The sequence below is a fragment of the Cyprinus carpio genome, chromosome A12, assembly GCF_018340385.1.
Source record: "Cyprinus carpio isolate SPL01 chromosome A12, ASM1834038v1, whole genome shotgun sequence".
NCBI classification, from domain to species: domain Eukaryota; kingdom Metazoa; phylum Chordata; class Actinopteri; order Cypriniformes; family Cyprinidae; genus Cyprinus; species Cyprinus carpio.
In genome coordinates this window covers 23,858,931-23,881,327 of record NC_056583.1, presented here as the reverse complement: position 1 = coordinate 23,881,327, position 22,397 = coordinate 23,858,931, and the positions used below count along the sequence as shown (strand labels likewise).

The following is a 22,397-nucleotide window of genomic DNA, read 5'->3' as shown; positions in this document are numbered from 1 at the left end:
TAACACAACCAGAGCTCATCTTCAGACCACACTGCTTTATTAAACTGTCGTGCAACATCATGCGTAACTGGCTAAAAAAGAAGATGAGGCTGGGGATTTAAATTTGTATGTGTTTTTTTGACGGAAGGTAATTAATAGCATGTTTGTTGTTGCTTGTTTTTCTTCTCAAGGTTGAAGATTCCTCAAGTCCTGCGTGTCTGTTATGAGTTTGTATTTGATAATGGCTCTTGAATTATTGAAATTGTTTGGCATGGATGGGTTTGATTGGCTCTGATGTGATTGTGAAGTGTGTGACGCGTCTCTGCTGTGAGATGTCATGCAGAGAGAAACATCTGTCAGTGTTGTCAAACACATTGTGCAGTGATAGGAACCACGCAAATCCAGGTCGTCTGGTGCTGGTCTGGATTTCCAACATCAGCCAGAAAAGATCTCTCAAAGAGCACATGATGGGATATATATAATATATGAAATGTTTCATATTTGGCTGTTGCATTTGTTTGTACAAATTAACATTAAATAGATCCTGTCTGTCTGTATGCTTTCCAACACATTTTGTTTTTGGATACAGAAAACTGAAACCATAAAGGTTGACATTTACTAGCTAAATACTAGAAGTGATGATACTATTTAGAGTACTCTTTCATTTTGATTCAATACCATGTACTATCAAGGAAACATCGCTGATACACTAATCATCCTATGAAATACAGTATTTGATATTTAAATCCATAGTTTTTAACAATTAAATGGCCTGAAATGCAAATTCCTGTAACTAAAGATAAAGAGTTCTTAATAAACATTTATTTTTCCTTTTCAAAGTTATGACACATGCATTTTTCGGCTATATATATATATATATATAACTAAAGATAAAGAGTTCTTAATAAACATTTATTTTTCATATATATATATATATATATATATATATGATATAATATATATATATATATATATATATACACACACACACACACAGTATATACACACACACAAACTGAAAATTCATAAAAATAAAATATAAATATTAAAATTTAAATACAAATAAAGAAAATACAGAAAAAGATAAATAGAAAACAGTCTTGAATAAACTTTTTCACAATAATTTTCCTGCTAAATAATTAGAATAATAAATAAAACTTGAAAAAAGAATAAAATTACTAGTTAAAAAATATTATTATAATTAATAATAATGAAAATAATTAATTTGATTAAATAATTATTATAATAATTATTATATCATATTATTATATATGTGGGAAGATTAATTTTACTTGAAGATCGATCCTCTCGATAAAACATTATTATTTAAGAAAAGAAATACTTGCCACCAATCTCAATTTTTTGCCGCTGAACAGCACAGCTATGCTGGTTTACCAGGCAGACCAACAAAAAACCAGTGCTAAACCAGCATGGACCAGCATGGCAATTCAAACTGGGTTGTAAAACCAGCAAAATATCTGCAGATTTGTACACTTCTGGGATAAAAGTATGTAAAAATCACTTCCACAATGCTAGGATGACATTTCTGTTCTCCTGCTTAACCGGTATTATATTCATAAAGGTTTGCAACAACAAATGATGGCAGATTTTTCATTTTTGGGGGAGCTATCCCTTTAAACTAAACAAGTAACAAGTGTTCAATGAATTCACTTTCGAAACGCTCAAACTTTGGCAACCATCAAGTAAAGCGCCGGGCAGCGTTTACCTCCTACATCCTCAGATCTACAGCTTATCTTTTCAGCATGGACCAGCGTTTGGTTCAGAATCCAGTTGGCTTTGCTGTGGTCATTAGTATGCAGCAGAACCGCCGAATACTGTAATGCTCACTGCGTTCCTGGCACACATACTGAGACAACAGGGCAAACGCAAGCACGGAAATCTGGCTCGTGTCAGCCCTCATGCTCGCTGGACCAACTGTACCAGCGACGACCAGTGCCAGCGTGGTATAAGCCTGCGGGAGGGTGAGAGATAAGCAGATGCTTCCTCCTGCCTCCTGATGCCAACCCAGAGATCAGCACTCAACGATAAGCCACAGCGACTCGAGTGTGTCTAAGCTCTCAAACACCTCCTCTGGACTGGGCTCAACAGGAGGCCCCCGCACAATAGAGATGCTGCCACGGGCACAAAGATCTCCCCGTGAGTGGGGTTTCTTCTCTATGAGGGTATGAGGAGCTTCCAAAGACTCTATAGAAGCACAGGAACAAATATAGCAGCGTTAGGAGCCACAGAAGCTGGGGGCTCAATGGAGAGATTCCTGCTGTAACACTACATCAGTATTTATGTAATATTTAAAGGAATAATTCACTGAAAAATATAAGATCTGATAATTTACTCCACCTTATGTTGTTCTGAACATGTATGAACATTAAAAAAGATATTATCAAGAACACTGGAGTCTAGACAACATTGGACCCCATTGACTTTCATTGTATTTCGCAAGTAACTTTTGTAAGCTTTGACCGTAAAAGGATGTCTTTGGCCTCTGGCAATTTTTTTTGTTTCTAACCACAAATTGAAATGCACTTAAAAAAATAATTCAATGTATATTTTAAAATTAATTGAAATGAGATAAATAAATTACAATTATTTTACAATAAATAAGTGAGGTAGGAAACAGGAAGCAGAATTGAAAAAAAAAGTAGAATTTAAATACCAGGAATGTAGAACCTATAGACATTTTTAAATTTATATATGTTCCAAGAAATTCAACACAGGTAATGCATTGTGGGAAATATTGTTTTCCAGCCTGAAACACAAAAATGTATTTATAAAATAAATAATTTATGTAGCTCAGATTTATTTGTATTATTAAATTTATTTTAATTATGTATATTTATTAAAAAAACATTTTTTGTTTTTTAATTTTTTTTTTTTTTGTACTTTAAGTAATATATATATAAAAAATGATTTTTTTTTATTCCCCTAATTTTGATCCTGCAGTTTTCTTGTGTGCATTTATGACCTATATGATCTACTATATATAAATTATTTATATTTATGCATACATTTACATAAAACTTAAACATTTACTTTAATTGAAAAAGGTCAATTTATTTAAGTATATATTTAAAAAAATATAGTACAAAAATATTTAAATACAATTAATTTGAATAAATTTTAACTCTTGTGAACCAGTGTGGAAGAACACTTTATTTCCCAGAATTCATTACCTTAAATTTAAATGTCTTTAAATTACAATTCAGGAATTTTCTGTTCTTGTCATCCCAATTCAAGTGGGCCTATTAAATTCAGATTCACACTCATGAATTCAAAGGAGTCAATTCAGATCTACCAGCTCCAAAACATCACATAAAAACACCACACTGGTGGCTTAAGCTGTCAATCAAACAGTCTCCTCCTGTCTAGGTGGGCAGTGCTTGTTGAGAATAAGCCGTAGATCACACGCTGTGGCAATAAAATCTGGCTACTTGAGATTACATTCATCAAACCTGCAGGAGTGAAGGAGCTGCTTCAAACCTCAGAGGGATTTTCACCACTCACGTCTTAATTAATGCAATTATATAGATGTGAAGCTCCTAAACGAGCAGCTGCTGTGATGTTAAATTCATTTACGCTTTGATCTATGAATGCTCTGTGAGAGGAGACGCAGACTAATGCGCTGTAATGGAAGAAATATCCGTCTTAATTGTCTGATTCCAGATTCTCATTTGTACAAATATGTAACAAATATGTTCCTTATTTTCTGTCTCTCTGGATCAGATCTGTTTTTCTTGCCAGGTCCTTCTTGACACCTCTTTATGAGCTCATCATCGAGCATCACGTTATGGGTTTTTCATGGGTGCAGTCCAGCTAAAACACTCGTGCGGATGAACTGATACACACTAGAGGATGCTGGGATTGAGTTGGCCGGTATGCAACCATCTGCCTCATCAGAAATTTAACATGGCCTCCAAATGTGTGATTTACTTGCTGGAATCACACAAGACAATTACTTTTACAGACTTACAACTGCTGCCAACCATTTCTTGGGAATGCCACACATTAAATGTCTCTATACCTGAAATAGGTGTCATGAGAAATCACATCTGTTTCCATGACAGCACTGCCTCTTAACCAATCAGAAAGGCCCTCTGCCTGCCAATCATTGTGCATGTTGAGTCTCCTGACCCCTTTTCCCATCTCTCTTCTCAGTTTCCAGTCAATCACTGCTGTTTCTGTCCAATAAAAAGCCAAAAGTTCAAAAAATAAAGTTGAAAATCTACAAGTTAGTTTTAGTAATTTTAATTTTTGTTTTTGTCTTTTTTCATAGGTTTTATATTTATGCCTGTAAAGCTTCTATAAAATTTTACTTTAATCTAAATATAAATAAGAAATTAAATAACAATACAATAAGTATATATATATATATATATCATATTATGTTATTTTTAAGTAAAAAATGGTTTGGTTTAGGTTTAGTTTCAATTAACTAAAATATCACTGATATATAAAACAATAACATTCACAGAAATCCACAATCACTTTCTGATGTGTAAATATGTGCTGTTAAACAAGTGACAATTTATTCCCAAAAAGAGTTTATCAAACCCTTAATGTTTCATGAATATAGTCAATATGTGTTAAAACTGTCTCCATGTTTAGTACGAATGTGTTTAATTCATGTGTTTAGAGTTCTTTCTTCATCACAGGTCTCAGAACATCTGACCATAAAGCCAATCATCTCGTCTAACAGGTGACAGAATAAATTAGCAACAAGTTTCACATGCTCTGATGTTTTTAAGAAATGAGTCCCAGCTGGTTTGTGCGACACAGACGTCATGAACCAGCAGGGTCAACTGGAAGCATGCTTATGAGCATGTGGCTAAAGGCTAATGCTGTCCCGCTGGGTGGGGTGTTAAAGTGTGCTGTTGAGCAGATGAGCAAACGGAGCTCATTATGGAGTAATGAGGCAGAAAGAGAGCGAACCGCTAACAAACAGACAGAGCCGTCATGTGCCGAGCAGACAGAACATTTACTGTGTGTCTTTTCTTTTGCTGAGAGCAAAAAAAATAAAATAATAATTATTATTATTCATATATATTTATATATGTATGTATATATATATATATATATATAGATGATTTCCAAACAGGTTTCTAAACATGTTTGTCACTGGTTAGACAAAACAGGCAGTCCCGCCCCCAAACTCACACCATTGGTTAAAACAAGAACCGATTAAAGTTCTTAAAGCATCACAGAGCTTCAGTGAAACAAACCTGCGAATGGTCTCATTATGCCACATTAAACCGATATAGGAATATTTGAACATAAAAACAGCTTTAAGAATCTCATTTGCAGAACTGATGCAGTTTTCTCACCCAGTGGAGGGGGTCATTATACACCCCCCGCGGTCCACGGTGGCTCTGCAGCCGCAGCCACGCTCCGGCGTGTCGTGGTTCATGCCAAAGTTGTGTCCGAGCTCATGGGCCAAAGTTACCGCAGCACCAAGAGGGTTATCAGAGTGATCTAAAGACAGAGAGATCGAGTATCAGTCAAGCGCAATAAAAATAAATGCTTGGTGAATTCAAATAAGCAATCAATTTCAATTTAAAACAAACAAGAGCAATTTCTCCTCCGCGACCCCAGAGACTCGAGAGGCGTTATCCGTCCTGTTCCACCTTCCCTCTCCAGATTACATTTATCCCCACATCTCTCCTCCTGCGTGTTTGTTTTTCTCTCAGAAAACGCTTTCGCATGAGATCTGTAATAGCAGACACTAACGGCCTTTCTAATTACTTTTCCACAAATCCGTCAGAGCAGCATAACTGGAGATCCGCTGCTGTAATTGCTCGAGCGCTGCCAGAACACAAGCAGACCGTTCTGCAGGCTTTGTTTGGGGAAGGGTGTGTGCTGATGAGGCGGGACAGACACAATTACAGTCGCTTTGGCGAGGACGTGTCTGCCAAACATGTGAAAATCAAATTAAAAGGAAGGAAAACGGCCAGATTCACTTCAGTTCTGAGTGATTATTCGTGTCAGATAATGAGCATGAGGAAAGTTTTATTGCTCAGAAGGTGCTGTTTCAGAGCTAGAGAGACTTGGAAACTAAATACTGGAACAAAATGATTTTAAAAAGTTTGGGGTCAGTTCGAAATTTATGCTTTTTTTCATTAAGGAAGCATTAAATTGATCAAAAATGACGGTAAAGACTTTTATTAAATTTTCAAAAGATTAAATGCTTCTTTTAGACTTTCTATTCATCAAAAATCCTAAAATAAATCATGGTTTCTACAAAAATACAGTTATAATAGAACAGATCCTGGAGTACATTTGACAAGAAAATTCAGTCTTTAAAATTTAATTTTAATTATTTGTGTTATACTTTCAATTTCTTTACAATTTTTTTTGGTGAAATTTACAAGCTATTTCTGAGTGAAAATGTTTCTACACCATTTTATTTCCAGTGAATGAAGCAGCACAACTGTTTTCAATATTGATAATACTAAAAAATGTTTATAGAGCGGCAAATCAGGATATTAGAATGATTTCTGAAGGATCATGTGACACTTAAGACTGAAGTAATGATGCTGAAAATTCATCTTTGATCACGAATAAATTACACTTTAAAATATATAATTAAACAAAAAAACAGATTTTTAAAATTGCAAACATATTTCACAATATTCATGTTTGCACAGTATTTTTTGATCAAATAAATGCAGACTTGGTGAGCAAAAGAGTCCTCTTTTAAAAAATATTTTAAAATTTAACTGACCTCAAGCTTTTGAACGGTAGTTTATATTGCATGTAAGGTATACATTTAATCAAAAAACAATTATTGCTGGCATGATCACGTGTAACTTTACAACTTTAGGCTTTCCATGGGCATTTATAACTGTGTTAGGCAAAAATGCTGATGCTTATAAAGCCGATATATTCTATAATGAGCTGCATTTGCATAGAAAGGATGCATGTTTGTCAAAAGAATTACTTAATTTAAATATGCATGATGCAATTTGCCTTCACACTAGAGGAGCGTTTGACAGACATGAGTGTGTAAAGCCCATTTAGAGGGTGTTAAAAGGCCCAGATCAGTCCGAAATCAAGCAGGAATACAATTTCCAGGAGCCTCGGTTAAAGGATGCTTATGTCCGAATGCAATGTGGCAAAAGTTGCAATTTTCTCACTCTAGAGGACACAAATTTCGGATTACTGGGTGTTTTTTTTGTTTTTTGTTTTGTTTTGTTTTGTTTTGTTTTGCTTTGTTTTATTGGAGCATAAAAATCAGAGATGAACAAGACTTGAGCAAAAGTCTCCATTGGCACTCCATTTAATCTCTTTTCATGTCATTTTGTGAATTTTCTTTCCACTGGACGTGTGATTGGAGAATTCTGACGGTCCGGGGAGCTGGACACAATCATCTATAATCTGCTGCTGTCTGTGTATCTCACTGCATCTTCAGAAAGCTTGGGAACTGGTCAAATGAGGACAAAACCTCATCCAAACACAAGATGTCATGAGATCATGGCATGTTTTCGGTGAAATACTGTGGCTTTTATGGTGGCAACTCCACTCAGTCAAACAGCAAAAACAAAAGTCTGACATTCAAGAGGCAGCCAAAGAAAATAAAACGTATCCGACGAATGAGTCAATGAAGAAAACATGCATGTCTGCTGTTTTGACTGACAAAGCTAAAACGTTTTGGAAGAAACCGCATGTGGCTATAATGATCTATAATGGAGAAGCTTCATATAATGGGATCCTCAATCAAAGCTCAAATATTGAGATGGTCCAGTTTACTCCAACATAGAGGCCAGAAACACACTCTATTCAAGCAGAATGAAAGCAACAGTCTTATTAGTCAGGTAGCCGCTATAAATACGTCAAGAGTTCAACTAACTTCAACTGGTTTGCTGAGCGCTTTCCCTCGATCTGTATCTCAGAGAGCTGCTTTGATTTTGTGTCTCAGTAGGATGTTATGGTGCAGTGCTGTGTGATCAATGTGTTGGGTTGATTTAGGGAAAACATCTCTAGACGGCCGTGCTGAGTGAGTTACTGTCCTCATCAGACAAAGTAAAGAAGGAGATGATCATCTAAAAGTTAGAACCGCAGCAACCTCAAGTACCCTCTGTATTCAAGAACTAACTGATGTCTGCAACAAGACTTAAAAATAAAATACATATAACAAAGACATATGACAAAACACACACACACGATTACAGCATTACATTTACTTCAGATTTGCTCATGTTGCATAAGATTAATTTTTTATCCTCAGTTTGCAGCATTAACCATTTCATATATATATATATATATATACACACACACACACACACACACATACACACACAATTTTGTTTTTAGTTATTATATTAATGTGTGTGTGTTTAAGTAATATATAAATAATGCATATACAGATATATATATATATATATATATATATATCGTACTGTGCCAAATAAAAAGTTTTTAAGCCAGCTTATTTTTAGATTTTTTGTTGTAGTGTGTCAGTAGAAAACTGTGGCAATGTCTCCAAGATGCTTGAAAAAATGTATAAAATATATAAATATAACATTATTTCATATATAAAATATATACAATTCCTGCATTATATAAAAATATCAAATCAAGTACCTTCTTTGAATAAATATATCTCACATGCACTTTCAAAGCAAAACACCAAAACATTTCACAAGTTTCTCTGGTTTCAAATTAATCAACTCATACTGTAAAAAAGACCAAAAAATATATTAATATAAAAAAGACAAAATTGTAAATGCTCAAAAATATCAATAAAACTCTCTGTCATCACGAATGATTGACAGATGTCACTCACCATGACGATGCCCCCTGACTGCTCTGCAGTGCACATGCTCATTATAGGAGCCATGCCAATGGTGGTGCCCTGGAAGTAAACGCCACTGAAGAGGGAAAACATGAAGTCATGTGACATGTTCTTCTACAGCAGGCTGGGTAAAGTTCCAATAGAAACAAAGCATTTCATATGTGAATAAAACCTCACATGTTTCAACATTTCAAAATAAAAAATAGTGAAGCATTTCTTCCTTTGCACTTGCATCCTTTGCAATGCATTGATTCTCACGCTAAACCACGTGCTGTGTTTTCCACCTGCCGGCCCTCAGCAGTAAAAGCATTTAGCAGTCAAACCTGATGAGCTGAGCGTTATCGTGGGGTCTCTGCGGGAGCAGCTTGAGTTTTCTCCAGTCCAGGAACTCGTGGAGCGATGTGAACGGATCCTGTGTGATGGAGCATTTGTCTCCGTCACTCCACACCTCCAGCCCCACCAGAGCCACACGGATATTCAGCGATCTGTAAAACTGAAACACGCCAGCGCTTGCTATCAGCAAATCAACTTAAAGCAGATGCTTCAAGGGGGAAAACCTGACAAAAACTCACACAAGTTGCACAAATATTTACCTAGGAATAATTTTCTTGCCGCTTTATTGCAAAGTTTCCAGTAAAGATATGCAAGAAATTGACTGAATAACATATATTGAGATACATATTCAGAGTTGCATTTATATATTCAGGATTTATAAATATTTATTCCAATTTACACTTATTTGTTTAGAGTTATAACTTTGCATATTCAACATTAATAAAAAATACATTTGAATGTACAATTACATAGGCAGAATTATAACTATATATTCACAATTTATTTTATAATTATAGTTAAAATATATTTAAAGTTTCAACAACATTTTAGGATTTATTTAAATATATTCAGACTTGTAACTATATATATATATTTACATGTATTTATTCAGATGTATAAATGTAGATTGATTTACTTCTATATTTTCATATATTCTGATTTACATTTACATATTCAGATTTTATATAATTGTTATATATTACACACACATATAGAAAAATATAAATATGTATATATTAGTGCTGACAAACGATTAATCACGATTAATCACATCCAAAATAAAAGTTTTTGTTTAAATAATATATGTGTGTATGCTGTGTATATTTATTATGTATATATAATTACAAACACATGCATGTATACATTTAAGAAAAATATGTTAATTTTATATATTAAATATATTTATATATAATATAAAATAGAAGAATATAAATATATAAATGTATATACACATAAATAAAGTAAATATTTTCAAAATATATGTGTATTTATTTATAATATAAATATACATAATAAATATACACAGTACACATACATATAGTATGTAAACAAAAACTTTTATTTTGGATTAATAGCGATTAATCATTTGACAGCACTAGTATACATGTATAGTATACAACACATTTCACACACACATACACACACACACAATTTTCTCGATGCTTTATTGCATCACGTCTGGTTAAAATACGGTGTTAGAAATTGTTTTGAATGCTTAAATGCAAATAAGAACAACTAAACAAAATTTTAGGTTATGCATTTTCCTAAAAAAAAAAAGATCTGTTTCGTGCAAGTATTAATTATTCATTCATTCATTCATTTATTAAGCATGTTGTCACGCTTTCCGAGTTTACCTTGTCCACGTAGTTTGCTATTTCAGCAAGCCTCTGTTTTACTTTCTCCACATCTTTCCCCTGTTTCTGATACTGAAATGCAAAGAAGGACAAAAAAGTCTTTAAACTGCAGCCAAATGTGCCGTTCACTGGCCGGCTGTGGTAAATGTCACATGAGGTAATTCATTTTCCACGGGCAGCGGCACACAGATGTTGAGCCAAACACGACCAGCAGTGTTTGAAGTCCAGACTGTCAGTTTTACAAAATAAAAGCACAGACTGGGAATGTGTTATGATTGCTGTGGCTGTTGTATGAGTGACAAAAATCAGGATGAAAGCTTGATTGCTGTAAAATTCACAAGACAAGAAATTTCCTTCTTTAACATCCACCTGGTTTCAGCAGGTACAGCTGGGGAATTCAACAAACTGAATGATCAGGTTTTGTGCGTGTCCATAAAATATCACAGGACGGGACCCCAATGATAGAAAGAATTATATTGTAAACAAAGTGTTTCTTAATGCACATTACACGCAGTGTGTAAAGAGGTCAAGTGATCACAGCTGGGCGTCTTCATTTCCTGTCCAAACAAACAATGACCCTCTAATGGCCTTTGGTAAGAATGATTCAAAATAGACACATTTCAAGTGACTTAGGAAAAAAGACACGGAAAACTTCAATGAACATCAGAAAAGTAGCATGCACATTTCTGGTTAAAAACGAAAGGCCATCAACAGACTCCCCCCCGACTCAAGAGTTAAATGTCACCCATGTGTTTAGATATTTGGTATCTAAATGCTTTTTGTAAATGGATGGTTTCATGCACTTGGCAGCCAATAAATCAGCTTATAAAACACCACTGTACATGTGAATAAATATTTCATGTAATCTGGAACTAATTTTCTTTTACCTTTTGTAGTTTTGTTCTGGTTTTTGAGGATGAGCACCATTATATGGTTAGCTATCATTTGCGCTGAGCATCGTTGATGTCTGTGACCCGAGTAAAACAGATCTGTGTTTCATTTTTAGGTCACGACCCACTAGTTTAGAGCCGCTGAATTAGATGATTGAAGGTTGGAGATGCGTGTGAGGTCAAGAGCGTCTCTTCATTACCTCGCGGTTGTCTGCAACGATTATCAACTCCACATGCTTGGTGCTGCTCTGGGCGTCTCTTTTATGCTGCATAGAGAAAAAATGAGAGAAAGAACATGATTAAGAGAGAATTTCACCCTCTTCTTCTGAAGGACACAGTTAATAGAGCCTGCACTCAAGACGCTTTTATAAAATCTCCCAAGGCCCATTTTGCTATATGGCCTTTAAGGCACAGAGGCGATGTCTCCGGCTCTCTTCCGAATGTGCCCTCTATTAACAGAGCAGTGTGTGATTGAACATCCACTTCTGGGTTCAGCAATGCCCTTAAACTACATCTGATCCACCACAATGTGCTTTCCAGGAGACCGTTCACTTTAACGGCCTTCGGATTTCCTGGCAATCTCATTTACTCGTGTGAAAGACCCACTTGTTTTTTTATAGATGTCTAAATAAATGTCTCTTTTCAACTGAAGAGTCTTTCAAGTAATTCTCACCTATCATTCTTCGTTTTCACTATATTCCACATTGTAGGATTATATTGAAGTCATCAGTGACTGAAATGACACCAATGGACATTAGTGAAAGCAAATGTTATATAAATGAAAACTCACTTCTAGCTTCTTTTTGTGTAGACTTGCTGACTGATTTTCCTATCAAATCTGACAAAAAAAACAAAACAAAAAAAAACTAAAAATGTAATTAGATCTAGAAACGTGTGTGTGTATATATATATATATATATAAAAACAATACAGTAAATATACTATTTAAAAATATATATTTTTTAAATATTTATTTTATTAATATTTTTAAACTAAAAATATTTAAATCAAACAAATAGTTAAAAACAATAAAATATTTTATAAATATTTATTTTATTAATATTTTCTAAACTACAATATTAAAAACAAACACATATTTAAAATCAATAAAATATTTTATAAATATTTATTTTATTAATATTTTTATACTACAATATTAAAAACATAAACAAATATTTAAAAACAATATATTTTTTATAAATATTTATGTTTTTTTATAAATACAATGATAAAATTAAATATGTATAGTGCAAGATAAGTAGTCAAATGTGTAGTAAACTTACAATATTTGAGACCTACAGCTGAGGGAAAAAGTTTTTCCAATTCTCAGTTTGTTTTATGTTCATGTAACTCTTTAATGAGTCATTCTTTGGTTTTCAACAATGGCTTTCTCGTTATATGTGTATGTGACAACTGCTTGCTTTATAAAGACTTATGAAGTATTACAAGCCCCCATTAATTTTGCATATAAACTATATAAAGTAGCGGTTGCACAATTTTCATCTAGTAAAGTCTCCATAAAAGCTATTTTTCAGTTCACAGCTGGAGTGTGAAAAGAAGAGCGTTATGAGCAGTGTTGGGTAAGTTAGTTTCAAAAAGTAATTAATTACTATTACTAATTACATCCTCAATATTGTATTTAAATTACTTTACCAATTACTCTGTCTGAAAAGTAACTTAGTTACTAAATAAGTAACTTAATTATTCAAATGGCTAATTAGGCTACAGTACATCTTAAAATCCCTATAAACCTTAATAGAAAATAAACTCTTTATTCTTTCAATTTGAGTCAAACATAGAATAATTTAGCCTTTTAGCTTTAAAACAACTGTAATACTTAAACATTTGTATATATATATATATATATATATATAGTAACCTTCTTTGGTTAACAAATAGAAATACTCTGAATAATAACATATCTGAATAACAAAAAAGCTTAAAAAAAAAAAAAAGTTAAACAATACATTTCAGTTTGGCAAGAAGTTCAGGAAAAGCCCAACTAGTAAAATCCGTACAGTTTTATGTAAAAATAACACTTTAACTATGTAGGCAAGTATAAATTACATAAATTATCTTCTCTGCTGAATAAAGCCTTGTCAGATCGCGCTGTTCTTCTGAAGTAAATTCCTCATAGCAGGAATTTTCTTTCAAAAATGATGAATCTAGATGTCTTTTGTATCTAGATGAGGGTGTTTGAGCGCAGGTCGTTTTTTTTCGATTTGAATTCGTTCATTTAAAAGTAGACACTTAAAGCTCAGATACGGGAAAGACTATATCTCGCTTTAGTTTCATATGGATTACATAATCAGATAATATTCGTTTTCGATTTGAATTTGCTCATTTAAAAGTAGACACAAGCTTTCTATAGACATATTTCTCATGTCTCTGTGCCAAATATTCCCTGAGTTTGTGATGTGTAGAAAGTTGCTCATGGAGACTTAGATGGCAGAAATTGCACCATTTGTTTTGTTTATTTTGCAAAAGCACAATGTTTTGTTGTTATTGTCAGTGTACACAAATAAAAGTAGTTTACCTTTTTAGATTCGATTGATTTTAGTCTTATCTGTATCTGAGTATTTAAGGTTTCTCTGTGAATCAGGAAAAACTGAAAGTGAGCGCGCTGGCATGCAGAGGGTTAAAGACGCTGCATTCAATTTTATCTTTAGAAGGTAAATTTAAAATTCAATATTGATTTTAGAACGGTTAAAATGATTTACTGCATGTAACGCAAATACTTTATAAGTAACTGTAATTAAATTAACTAAAAATGAGTTACGCCCAACACTGGTTATGATTCATGAAAACTTGTAAATCCCCCAAACTGTGAAGTGCACGTCTGCTCCACTGGCCCTCCGTGCAGGCAAATTGGTCATGCAGAAATCAGATAAATATGGGATTTAGAACCACATGACAATCAGATCTTTTACAAGCAGTTTAAACACACGCAACAGGATCTAATCAGTGCCAGACGACTGTGGAAATAAAACTTAAAGCTGTTTGAGACTATAAATGCTATCATGAGGGTGACCCTGGTCTTCACGCATTCAGCATCAGTCCTCTCGCTCTCAATGGAAGCTGTCTCTCATTGATTCAATCTGACTGGTCTTCTATTAACGGAAATAAAAGGCCGGACTCATCTGTGTCAGGTTTCGATGTGAGAAGAATTTGGGTTGTACGGCCTAACAGAGTGCTTCACCTCTTTCACTTTGAAGAGGGAAGCTGATTAGCGTCTAATTCAATGAAAACACTTGACTTCCACACAGAGACGGTATCTGCTGAACTAATGAAACGTAGGAGCTTAATTCAGTCAGCAACAACATCAGGTAAAGAACATGCTGTTGGATAAATCCTTTTCAGGAGAGAATAAGACCTGTTTCTGAATCTCAAAAAATGCACCAGTGTGTAAAAAGTTAGCTTGTATTGAGATTCTGAAAGAGATGATCTGTCAGAACTCAGTGTCAGCATTCAGATACAAAAATCATTCCTGCCATATAATATACTTCAGTGCCCACAGCGAGAGACTGAATGTGTCCTTGGGTGTCCTTAAACAGAGTGATCTGTGACCTCGTGCATCAGAAGCTTCACTAAACACCCCACCTGTCTGTCATTGGTCAGGCAAGCAGATAGCCCCGCCCCCAAACTCATGCTATTATATATATATTTATAGTTTTATTTTATTTTATTTTGAAATTTGTTTCTTTAATATATACATGTATGTGTGTGTATTTATTTAAACATATAAACATACACAGTACACACACATATATTATGTAAACACAAACTTTTATTTTTGGATGTGATATCTTGATTAATCGATTTGACAGCCCTTATATATATATATATATATATATAAATATTTATAAAATAGAAAAATGTAAATAAAATAAAATAAAAATAACAAAGCAAAAAGATAATAAATATAGGCTGGATAGTGTAAATGCAGTAAAATTTCCATATTGTGATGTATTTCACAGGAAGCAGGAAATTCAATAAGTATAAATGAGGAACTTTTATTATACTGAATGTTCATTTGCTAATTTGAGTTTGATGGATAAAAGCCCAGCCATACATGGTTTACAGCTAAATAGTCAGCTTTATTCAGAAATATGTCACACTAGTTAAGCAGATTGCACATGTTTCTGCAAGTAAAAAACACTATTGGATGTTGTTTGAGGTTTTTTCGAGCTCACCCTCCTGCTGTGAGAGCTGAAGACGGCTCCTGTAGTGTTCGTCATCTGTGTAGGGTATGAAATGTTGTGACCGTGTCCGCAGGTTCCCTGGGTGAGTTTAAGATGTTCTCCTCTGTAAAGACGGTGTGTGTTTCCCTCTTCCATCGGCTCCAGTATATATACTTTATGTTCAAGTGAAATCAATCCCCTGTTGAACGAGACAGTGAACAGCATTCAGTTAACATCTAGATTAGTTCATATTACCATTATGCATGCGTCATGTAAACACAAGAAGAAATAATTAGAAAAAACAATAAAATAGAACATGTATTAGTTTACTGGGAATGTGAGCAGTTAACTTGACGTAACATTACAGATTTTTTTTTTCTCTCTCATATTTTCATAATTTGGCTGGACAGTGAAAAACTAATTTTATCAATAAAGAAAATAATATTAAAATAGCCTATACTATTTTGTAAAAAATTACTATCTCTCACAATCTACAGTATGTCTAGCAACTATTTCTAGTTGCTAATCAGGAAGCAAATACAATATTTTATTAATTCAATTTGTAACATTTATGCCAAACTACATCTGTTAAGTTCTATTATAACATGACGTAACTTTACCATAAGTTTTTTTAATCTTATATTTTCATAATCTTGCTAGACAGTGAAAAACACAAATTTTACCAATAAACAAAATTATATATATATATATTAGAAATTTCATCCTGTCTCATCATTAACAGTGAAATATCTATATTCAAAATGTGAAGAAAAATAATATTTAAATATATTTAATTCATCTATTTGTGGTCTATTGTCTGGACTACGCACATATTGCACTAAACATGTAAATAGTCTACAATATTTTGTCAAAAAGTCTCACACAATCCATTTCTAAATGAGCATTTCTTGGAAATGTTGCTAATCAGGAAGTAAATATGATGTTTTCAAGCTGTTAAGTTTGAAAGCATAACAATTTTACCTCCTGCTATGAATTAAATGTGTAGCATTTATGACCGCATTTGTACTCTAATTATTGTGCTTGCAGATTTCAAGACCTCTTATTAATTTAGAGACCAGCATTTTTCCCAAAATGTGCTTTCAAATGCTGAGACTCACTAATAATTTATGATTATCTGGAACTGCAGACAAAGAAAAGGAGCGAGACAGAAGAAGCTTTTACAACATTAACATAAAACGGCGAGAGAAACTCTTCTGTGAGAGGAAGTGGTTTCTCGTTTTCCCACAAAATAAGACAGCGAGATGTTTTGGAAAGCGGCTTAATTCAACATCCAAGCCTCTGTTGGTCAGCAGACGATCCATTTTGTAGGATATTTGGCTAAATAAATCTTCCCCCGAGCTCTAATATTACCACTCTGTGGTTCTTGGATCAGCATTCGTAAACCTTTCTCACACTTTCGAGTCGTACGCTGAATATAAGTGACATTCTCCTTTGCTGGGAAACAGCCAGCACTTTGGGCTTTTCCAGAAGTTTCGAAACTACATTCTCCACCACATGAGATCCTCGTGGAAACCCTGGACGCTGCCAAACTAAAGCAGCAGCAATTTGTTTTGGCTGCTTCTGACGGAGGAGACCTGCGCTGTGTCTGTCTGCCAGGTGAAGAGAGACAGGTTACTGCGGCAAAAAACTGAGTCAAGGTGAAAGAAAGAGCTGAACAGTAAGCGGCGTGACTCTGGGGACGGCGACGCGTTTGACGCTTTATCGCAGTCAAAAATCCTGCATGTCCGGCCCGCACTCATTCTCTGCCGGTCGAAGTGTGAAAATCATCTTTATGCATCTCTTGAGGCACATGATCAGTTAATATAAGGTTATGATGGTGATGCTCTGACAGAAGCTATTATAGGACAATCACTTCCTTCCTTTAGAGCTGAATCGAATTTGTTTCAAAATTGATGAGCTTCGCAACACCAACACTGTTATTGAACTGAACGCAACTGAATCAACACCGATCTGACAACGTCATTATTGTTTTCTGTAGAACTTCTTTACAGCTGAATTAAGCTTGTGTTTTTAATTTGATGAACTTTGCACTATTATTGAACTAAACTGAATCAACACTGAACTGTTGAACTGAGATGCTTTATAATCACTGCACACTGTTATTGAACTAAACTGAACCAACTTAACTGACCTGTAAAGTAAAAAAAAAAATATTTTTAAATATAATTTTAAATTGCAAAATCTACAGAAAAATGGCCAAAAAATTAATTTGCTAAAAAAAAAAATTAAAAAAAAATCTATATATATATAGAATATTGCATTTGAGAACCAGAAAGAACTGTTGTACAAATATATATTTTTTTTGTAAATGAAGGTTTAAAACCAAATATAATTTCTATTTTCAAAAATATATTTCATTGAGCTTCACTGTTTACAACATATATTTAGCATATATTTAGGCCATGAAAAATATATTTGTTGAAGTAATTGTGACACTATTGAGATTTTAGAGCTGCTTTACCACTAACACTATATTTGTTTTATAACTGAAGAACAGTTCAACATAAATACTGTAATTTTTAGAAGCTGCTTTGAAACAATCAGTATTGTATAAAGCGCTATAGAAGTAAATGTGACTTGACTAGCAGTGTTCCCATGCGACATCACACTCTTCACTTTTGAAACTATCTGAATGTCCCTTCTCGGGTAATGAATCAAACCTAAGCATACTTTTTCATAATTAAAACATGAAGCGTATCGTGTCTCTTGAGGATGCTTAACTTCACTCGTCGTGATTAAAATGCCCTTTCCTCAGGCGCTTCCTGATGTAACTTTGGTCCCCGAGCTCAGTGCACCATGGGAAGGCGGTGAGGTGAGGTTAATGTACAGATTGTCCCGTACAGAGCAGGTGTGACCGCTAACTCACCTGAGTCCTGTGCAGGTGCTGAGGCTGACCTCTGACCCCGAGTGACCCTCCACCTCACCATGATAGTAGCAGTGAATCTGGGACAAAAACGACAGGAAGTTCAGAGGTTACATCAGTACATGAGTGTAATTTTTAATGCAAAGTCAGGACAAATTATCAAACTGACTGCTCATACTCATAAAACACACATAATTATTGCTGCTCTACATGTAATTGAATACAACTGATTAAATCAAAATTTCTGTTGGCCAACACAATAGATTAAAAAGGTATAGTTTCTGTATTTTCATCATTCTGTATTTCTGTTGTTCACATTTGATCATTAAATAGCCCATTAACCATGTAAAGCCTGACATGAAATAATAGTCAGATTTTTCTTTATTTATTTTTTTTAAATGGAACATTAAGTTGAACCTTTAGACAAAATATTTTAAAACAAGATTGCATACACTGTATGTGTTTTTTTGTTGAGCATCATATTTGATGCATCAGGCTCTTATGTCTCATATAGTCTGATACAGTGAGAATATGGAGGAAACAACAGCTCAGTTTGATTCAGAGACTCAAACTGAGTAAAAATATGCAATTTTGGTGCAGATGCTGATATTTATATGGACAAAAAGTGATGAAATTCTGATGCTTGTAATGCAAATCAACAATATCTCATGATAACAGTACAGCAAATACTTAAAATTCTATCAGTCATCACTGTATACGGTATCTCCAATAATACAGTATGTCTTAGTAAGATTAGATTTAAATGCTTTGTTTGATGATCAAAATGTATAATGCAATGAAGCACGAGCTGAGGATGGATGTTTATACAATTACACTAAAAGACCTTTTATTTGATAAAAAGGTCTAAACTATCAATCAGATGACATAAAGCATGGAGTATATTGTGTGCAACAGGTTTAACAGCACAGCTGTGATCTTTCTGATCATTGAGAGGCCTTAGAAATGTGTATTAAATGATACGGCAGGCTTAATGTTGGTTTAAAGCGAACTATTGTGACAACATGCCCCACTATAGGGATCACAGACCCATGTTTTCAGCTGCCTTGTTCCAGGAGCTGTTTTTCTCACTCATTTTCTCAAAAGCAAATCATTTGTGGATGCAACAATCCAAACAAATGAAGCACAACATTACAAACTTTGAATTGAGTCGAAAACAGAGAAATTCTGAGGGAAAACAAAGCATATGACTGATTACTTTCATTTTATGATAATGGAATAAACTGCAATCAAATGGAGCACTGTGAATGAGATAATCAAATCAGAAAGCATGGTAAAGCTATTGACATTTAGGCTAACTCTTGACCATATGCAAAGATCTGCTTCTGTATTCTGCACATAGTGAATATTGATTTCAGGGATTCACTCCATCATTTAAATGCGACTGTTGCTCTTAAAGCTTTGCCGTGTGTTTGCTCGCAATGAGAGGCTCTTGTTTTTTTTCGAAGTGAGAGTTGTTTTTTGTGTTAAGACTGGGAACAGCTCTAGCAGAGATTCTCTGGAGCTTCACAACAATCCTGTCCAAGACTCGCTCTCTCTGCACAAACCACAGAATGAATACTGTCCTGTTTTCAGCACTGGCCCAATGTTTTAACCTTTTAGACTTTATCCAGTAACCACAGTGTAAACATATCACAAAAACTGCAAAGAAAGCAATGATATATAAAATATATATATATAAATGTACTGGAAATTATTTTATTAATTATTATCAATGTATCATTATTAAAAGTATCATAAATAAACCAATTAATTAATTAATTAATTAATAACATCAATTTATCATTCTTAAGTCTTAAAGTTTAAAATTTTTACTTTATTAAAGCTTATTAAAGCTATCCAGCAAAAATAAGAGAGAAAGTTTATTTTTTCTTGTCAATATTGTTTTGACTGGAAATATTTAATTTTTAATTAAACTTTATTTTTTTAATATAATTAAATAAAAAAATTATATTAATATTTCCAGTAAACAGTAATCACTTAACAAAAGCTATGTTAATATATTAATATACACCAATATAATAATGAATAAATAAATAAAAATAACTACTTACTGTCAGTTTATCATTAAAAGTCTTTAATGTTTATTTTATTAAGACTTATTAAAGCTAAAGCTATCCAACAAGATGTTATATATATGTTTTGATTAATATTTCCAGTAAGCAGTAAAAGCAGGAAAGCTAGGGTTGTTGTTTCTAAATTTGTTAATTTATGCCATTTTAATTTGATTAATTTTTGTCCGCCACCTTTATGATATTCAATGTTATTCGAAGTAAATAATTAATAAATAATACCAAAACCATACAATAACAATAACTATTATCATTAAACATTTTTTTTTTTTACTGTCAAAAATGTACTTTTTACTTACTAAATTTTTACTTTTCGTATGCTTATTAAAGGCTTATTAAATTAAATCCAGTCAGAGCAAGCAAGAGATTTTCTTGTCAATGTTGTTTTGATTAATATTATCAATAAACAGCTCATTAGGAAAGCTGTAGGCTGTTTTGATGATTGCCGATCAATTCTGTAACTTGCTTTTAATATAGCATCTGCACTGCATGCTTTCAAATGTGGCTCATCCAGTCAGATTTTACTGTGAGAACTGTCTGCTTTATAAAGCTCATTTTATGTCATATTCATCTCAGCACACCAGTGGCATTGGGGTTATTTTGAGAGCATGTCCTGCTGTAAACTACAGTCCTCCATATATCTTTGAGTCTCATTCAAAGGAACATGAGGACATCCATCAGCGCCCTGAGCTATAGTGTCCATCACAGCATTGTTTCCTGCCAACCATCAGACAAAAAGGACATTCCACTTCCATAAACACTGAAACACACAAAGTCACAGACCTGCCAGCTGAATTAAAATCATAACTCCATGTATACAGCTATTTGGATTTGAAAATAATGAGTTCTTAACACTCATATTAACACAGTTTTCAGGAAACAAGTCTCTTGTAAATGAAAACATACAAAAATAATAGTTAATAAAATTGCAATGCAAATGCTTTCATAATACCCTATAATCAGACCCAGACTAAAATTGTAGCATTATTATTAGCAATCTTTCAGCATTTTCTGAACTAATATTTCATGAATATATGCATAATTCTGTGAAATGGAATTTAACTTGGCACAATTTTAAATAAAACAAACTAATATCTGTAAGGCAAGAGCAACATAATATGCATGTTATTAAAATAATTTATGTAAAGCAAGAGCAACATATTATGCATGTTGTTGATAATGGTGATGTTTTTTTTGTAATTGTTATTAGATGGTGTGCGGTCAGCCTCAGGTCCAGTGTTAAATCACTTGGTCACTTCATACTGCGGGCCACAGCTGAGACATGATGAGTGAGATCATACTAAACATCAATTCAAATCCACCTGTTTCTAAAAGTGCAATTTATAATCAAATACTATTTTTATTTGATTAATATTTGGCCATCAACTGTTTTAAATATAATTATAAACAAACAAACAAACAAACAAACCTTCATTCACCTGTTTCTAAAAGTGTTCATTTTATTAATTTTTCACACCAATTTATTAATTTGTATCCATCATCTAAATGTTTTCAAATGATTCTAAATAAATAAAACAAACAAAGAAAAAAAAAAACTTCAATCAGCTGTTTCTGTTAATTTACGCCATTTTTATTTTATTAATTTTTGTCCACCACCTATGTTATTCAAAGTTAATTAGTTTTATTTTGATTTACACAATTTTTTGAATGAATAACCGAATGAATAATCCTTCATCAAACTCTATCCACTTCTGTTAACTGTTCATTTACACCATATTTATCTAATTAATTTTTCTTCACCGCCATGTTATTCAATATCATTCTAAATAATAATAATAATAAAATTAATAATCCTTCATTCCCATTTCTAAAAGTGTTAATTTGCTATTTTTTCTCCACAATGTTATTTAATATAATT

At 33.3% G+C, this 22,397-nt stretch overlaps 1 protein-coding gene across 1 annotated transcript in view; it reads right to left on the bottom strand.

Moving 5' to 3' along the window:
- Positions 1-22,397, bottom strand: part of LOC109078907 (disintegrin and metalloproteinase domain-containing protein 12-like) — an 89,709-nt gene that overhangs the window by 19,699 nt on the left and 47,613 nt on the right. Inside the window, exons 5-11 of the mRNA XM_042768098.1 lie at positions 18,432-18,508; positions 15,557-15,743; positions 11,564-11,629; positions 10,474-10,545; positions 9,109-9,278; positions 8,776-8,861; positions 5,319-5,466 (exon numbers count right to left, since the gene is read on the bottom strand). Of these exons, the coding sequence (XP_042624032.1) occupies positions 5,319-5,466; positions 8,776-8,861; positions 9,109-9,278; positions 10,474-10,545; positions 11,564-11,629; positions 15,557-15,743; positions 18,432-18,508 (806 nt within the window). The remainder of the gene's footprint in view (positions 1-5,318; positions 5,467-8,775; positions 8,862-9,108; positions 9,279-10,473; positions 10,546-11,563; positions 11,630-15,556; positions 15,744-18,431; positions 18,509-22,397) is intronic.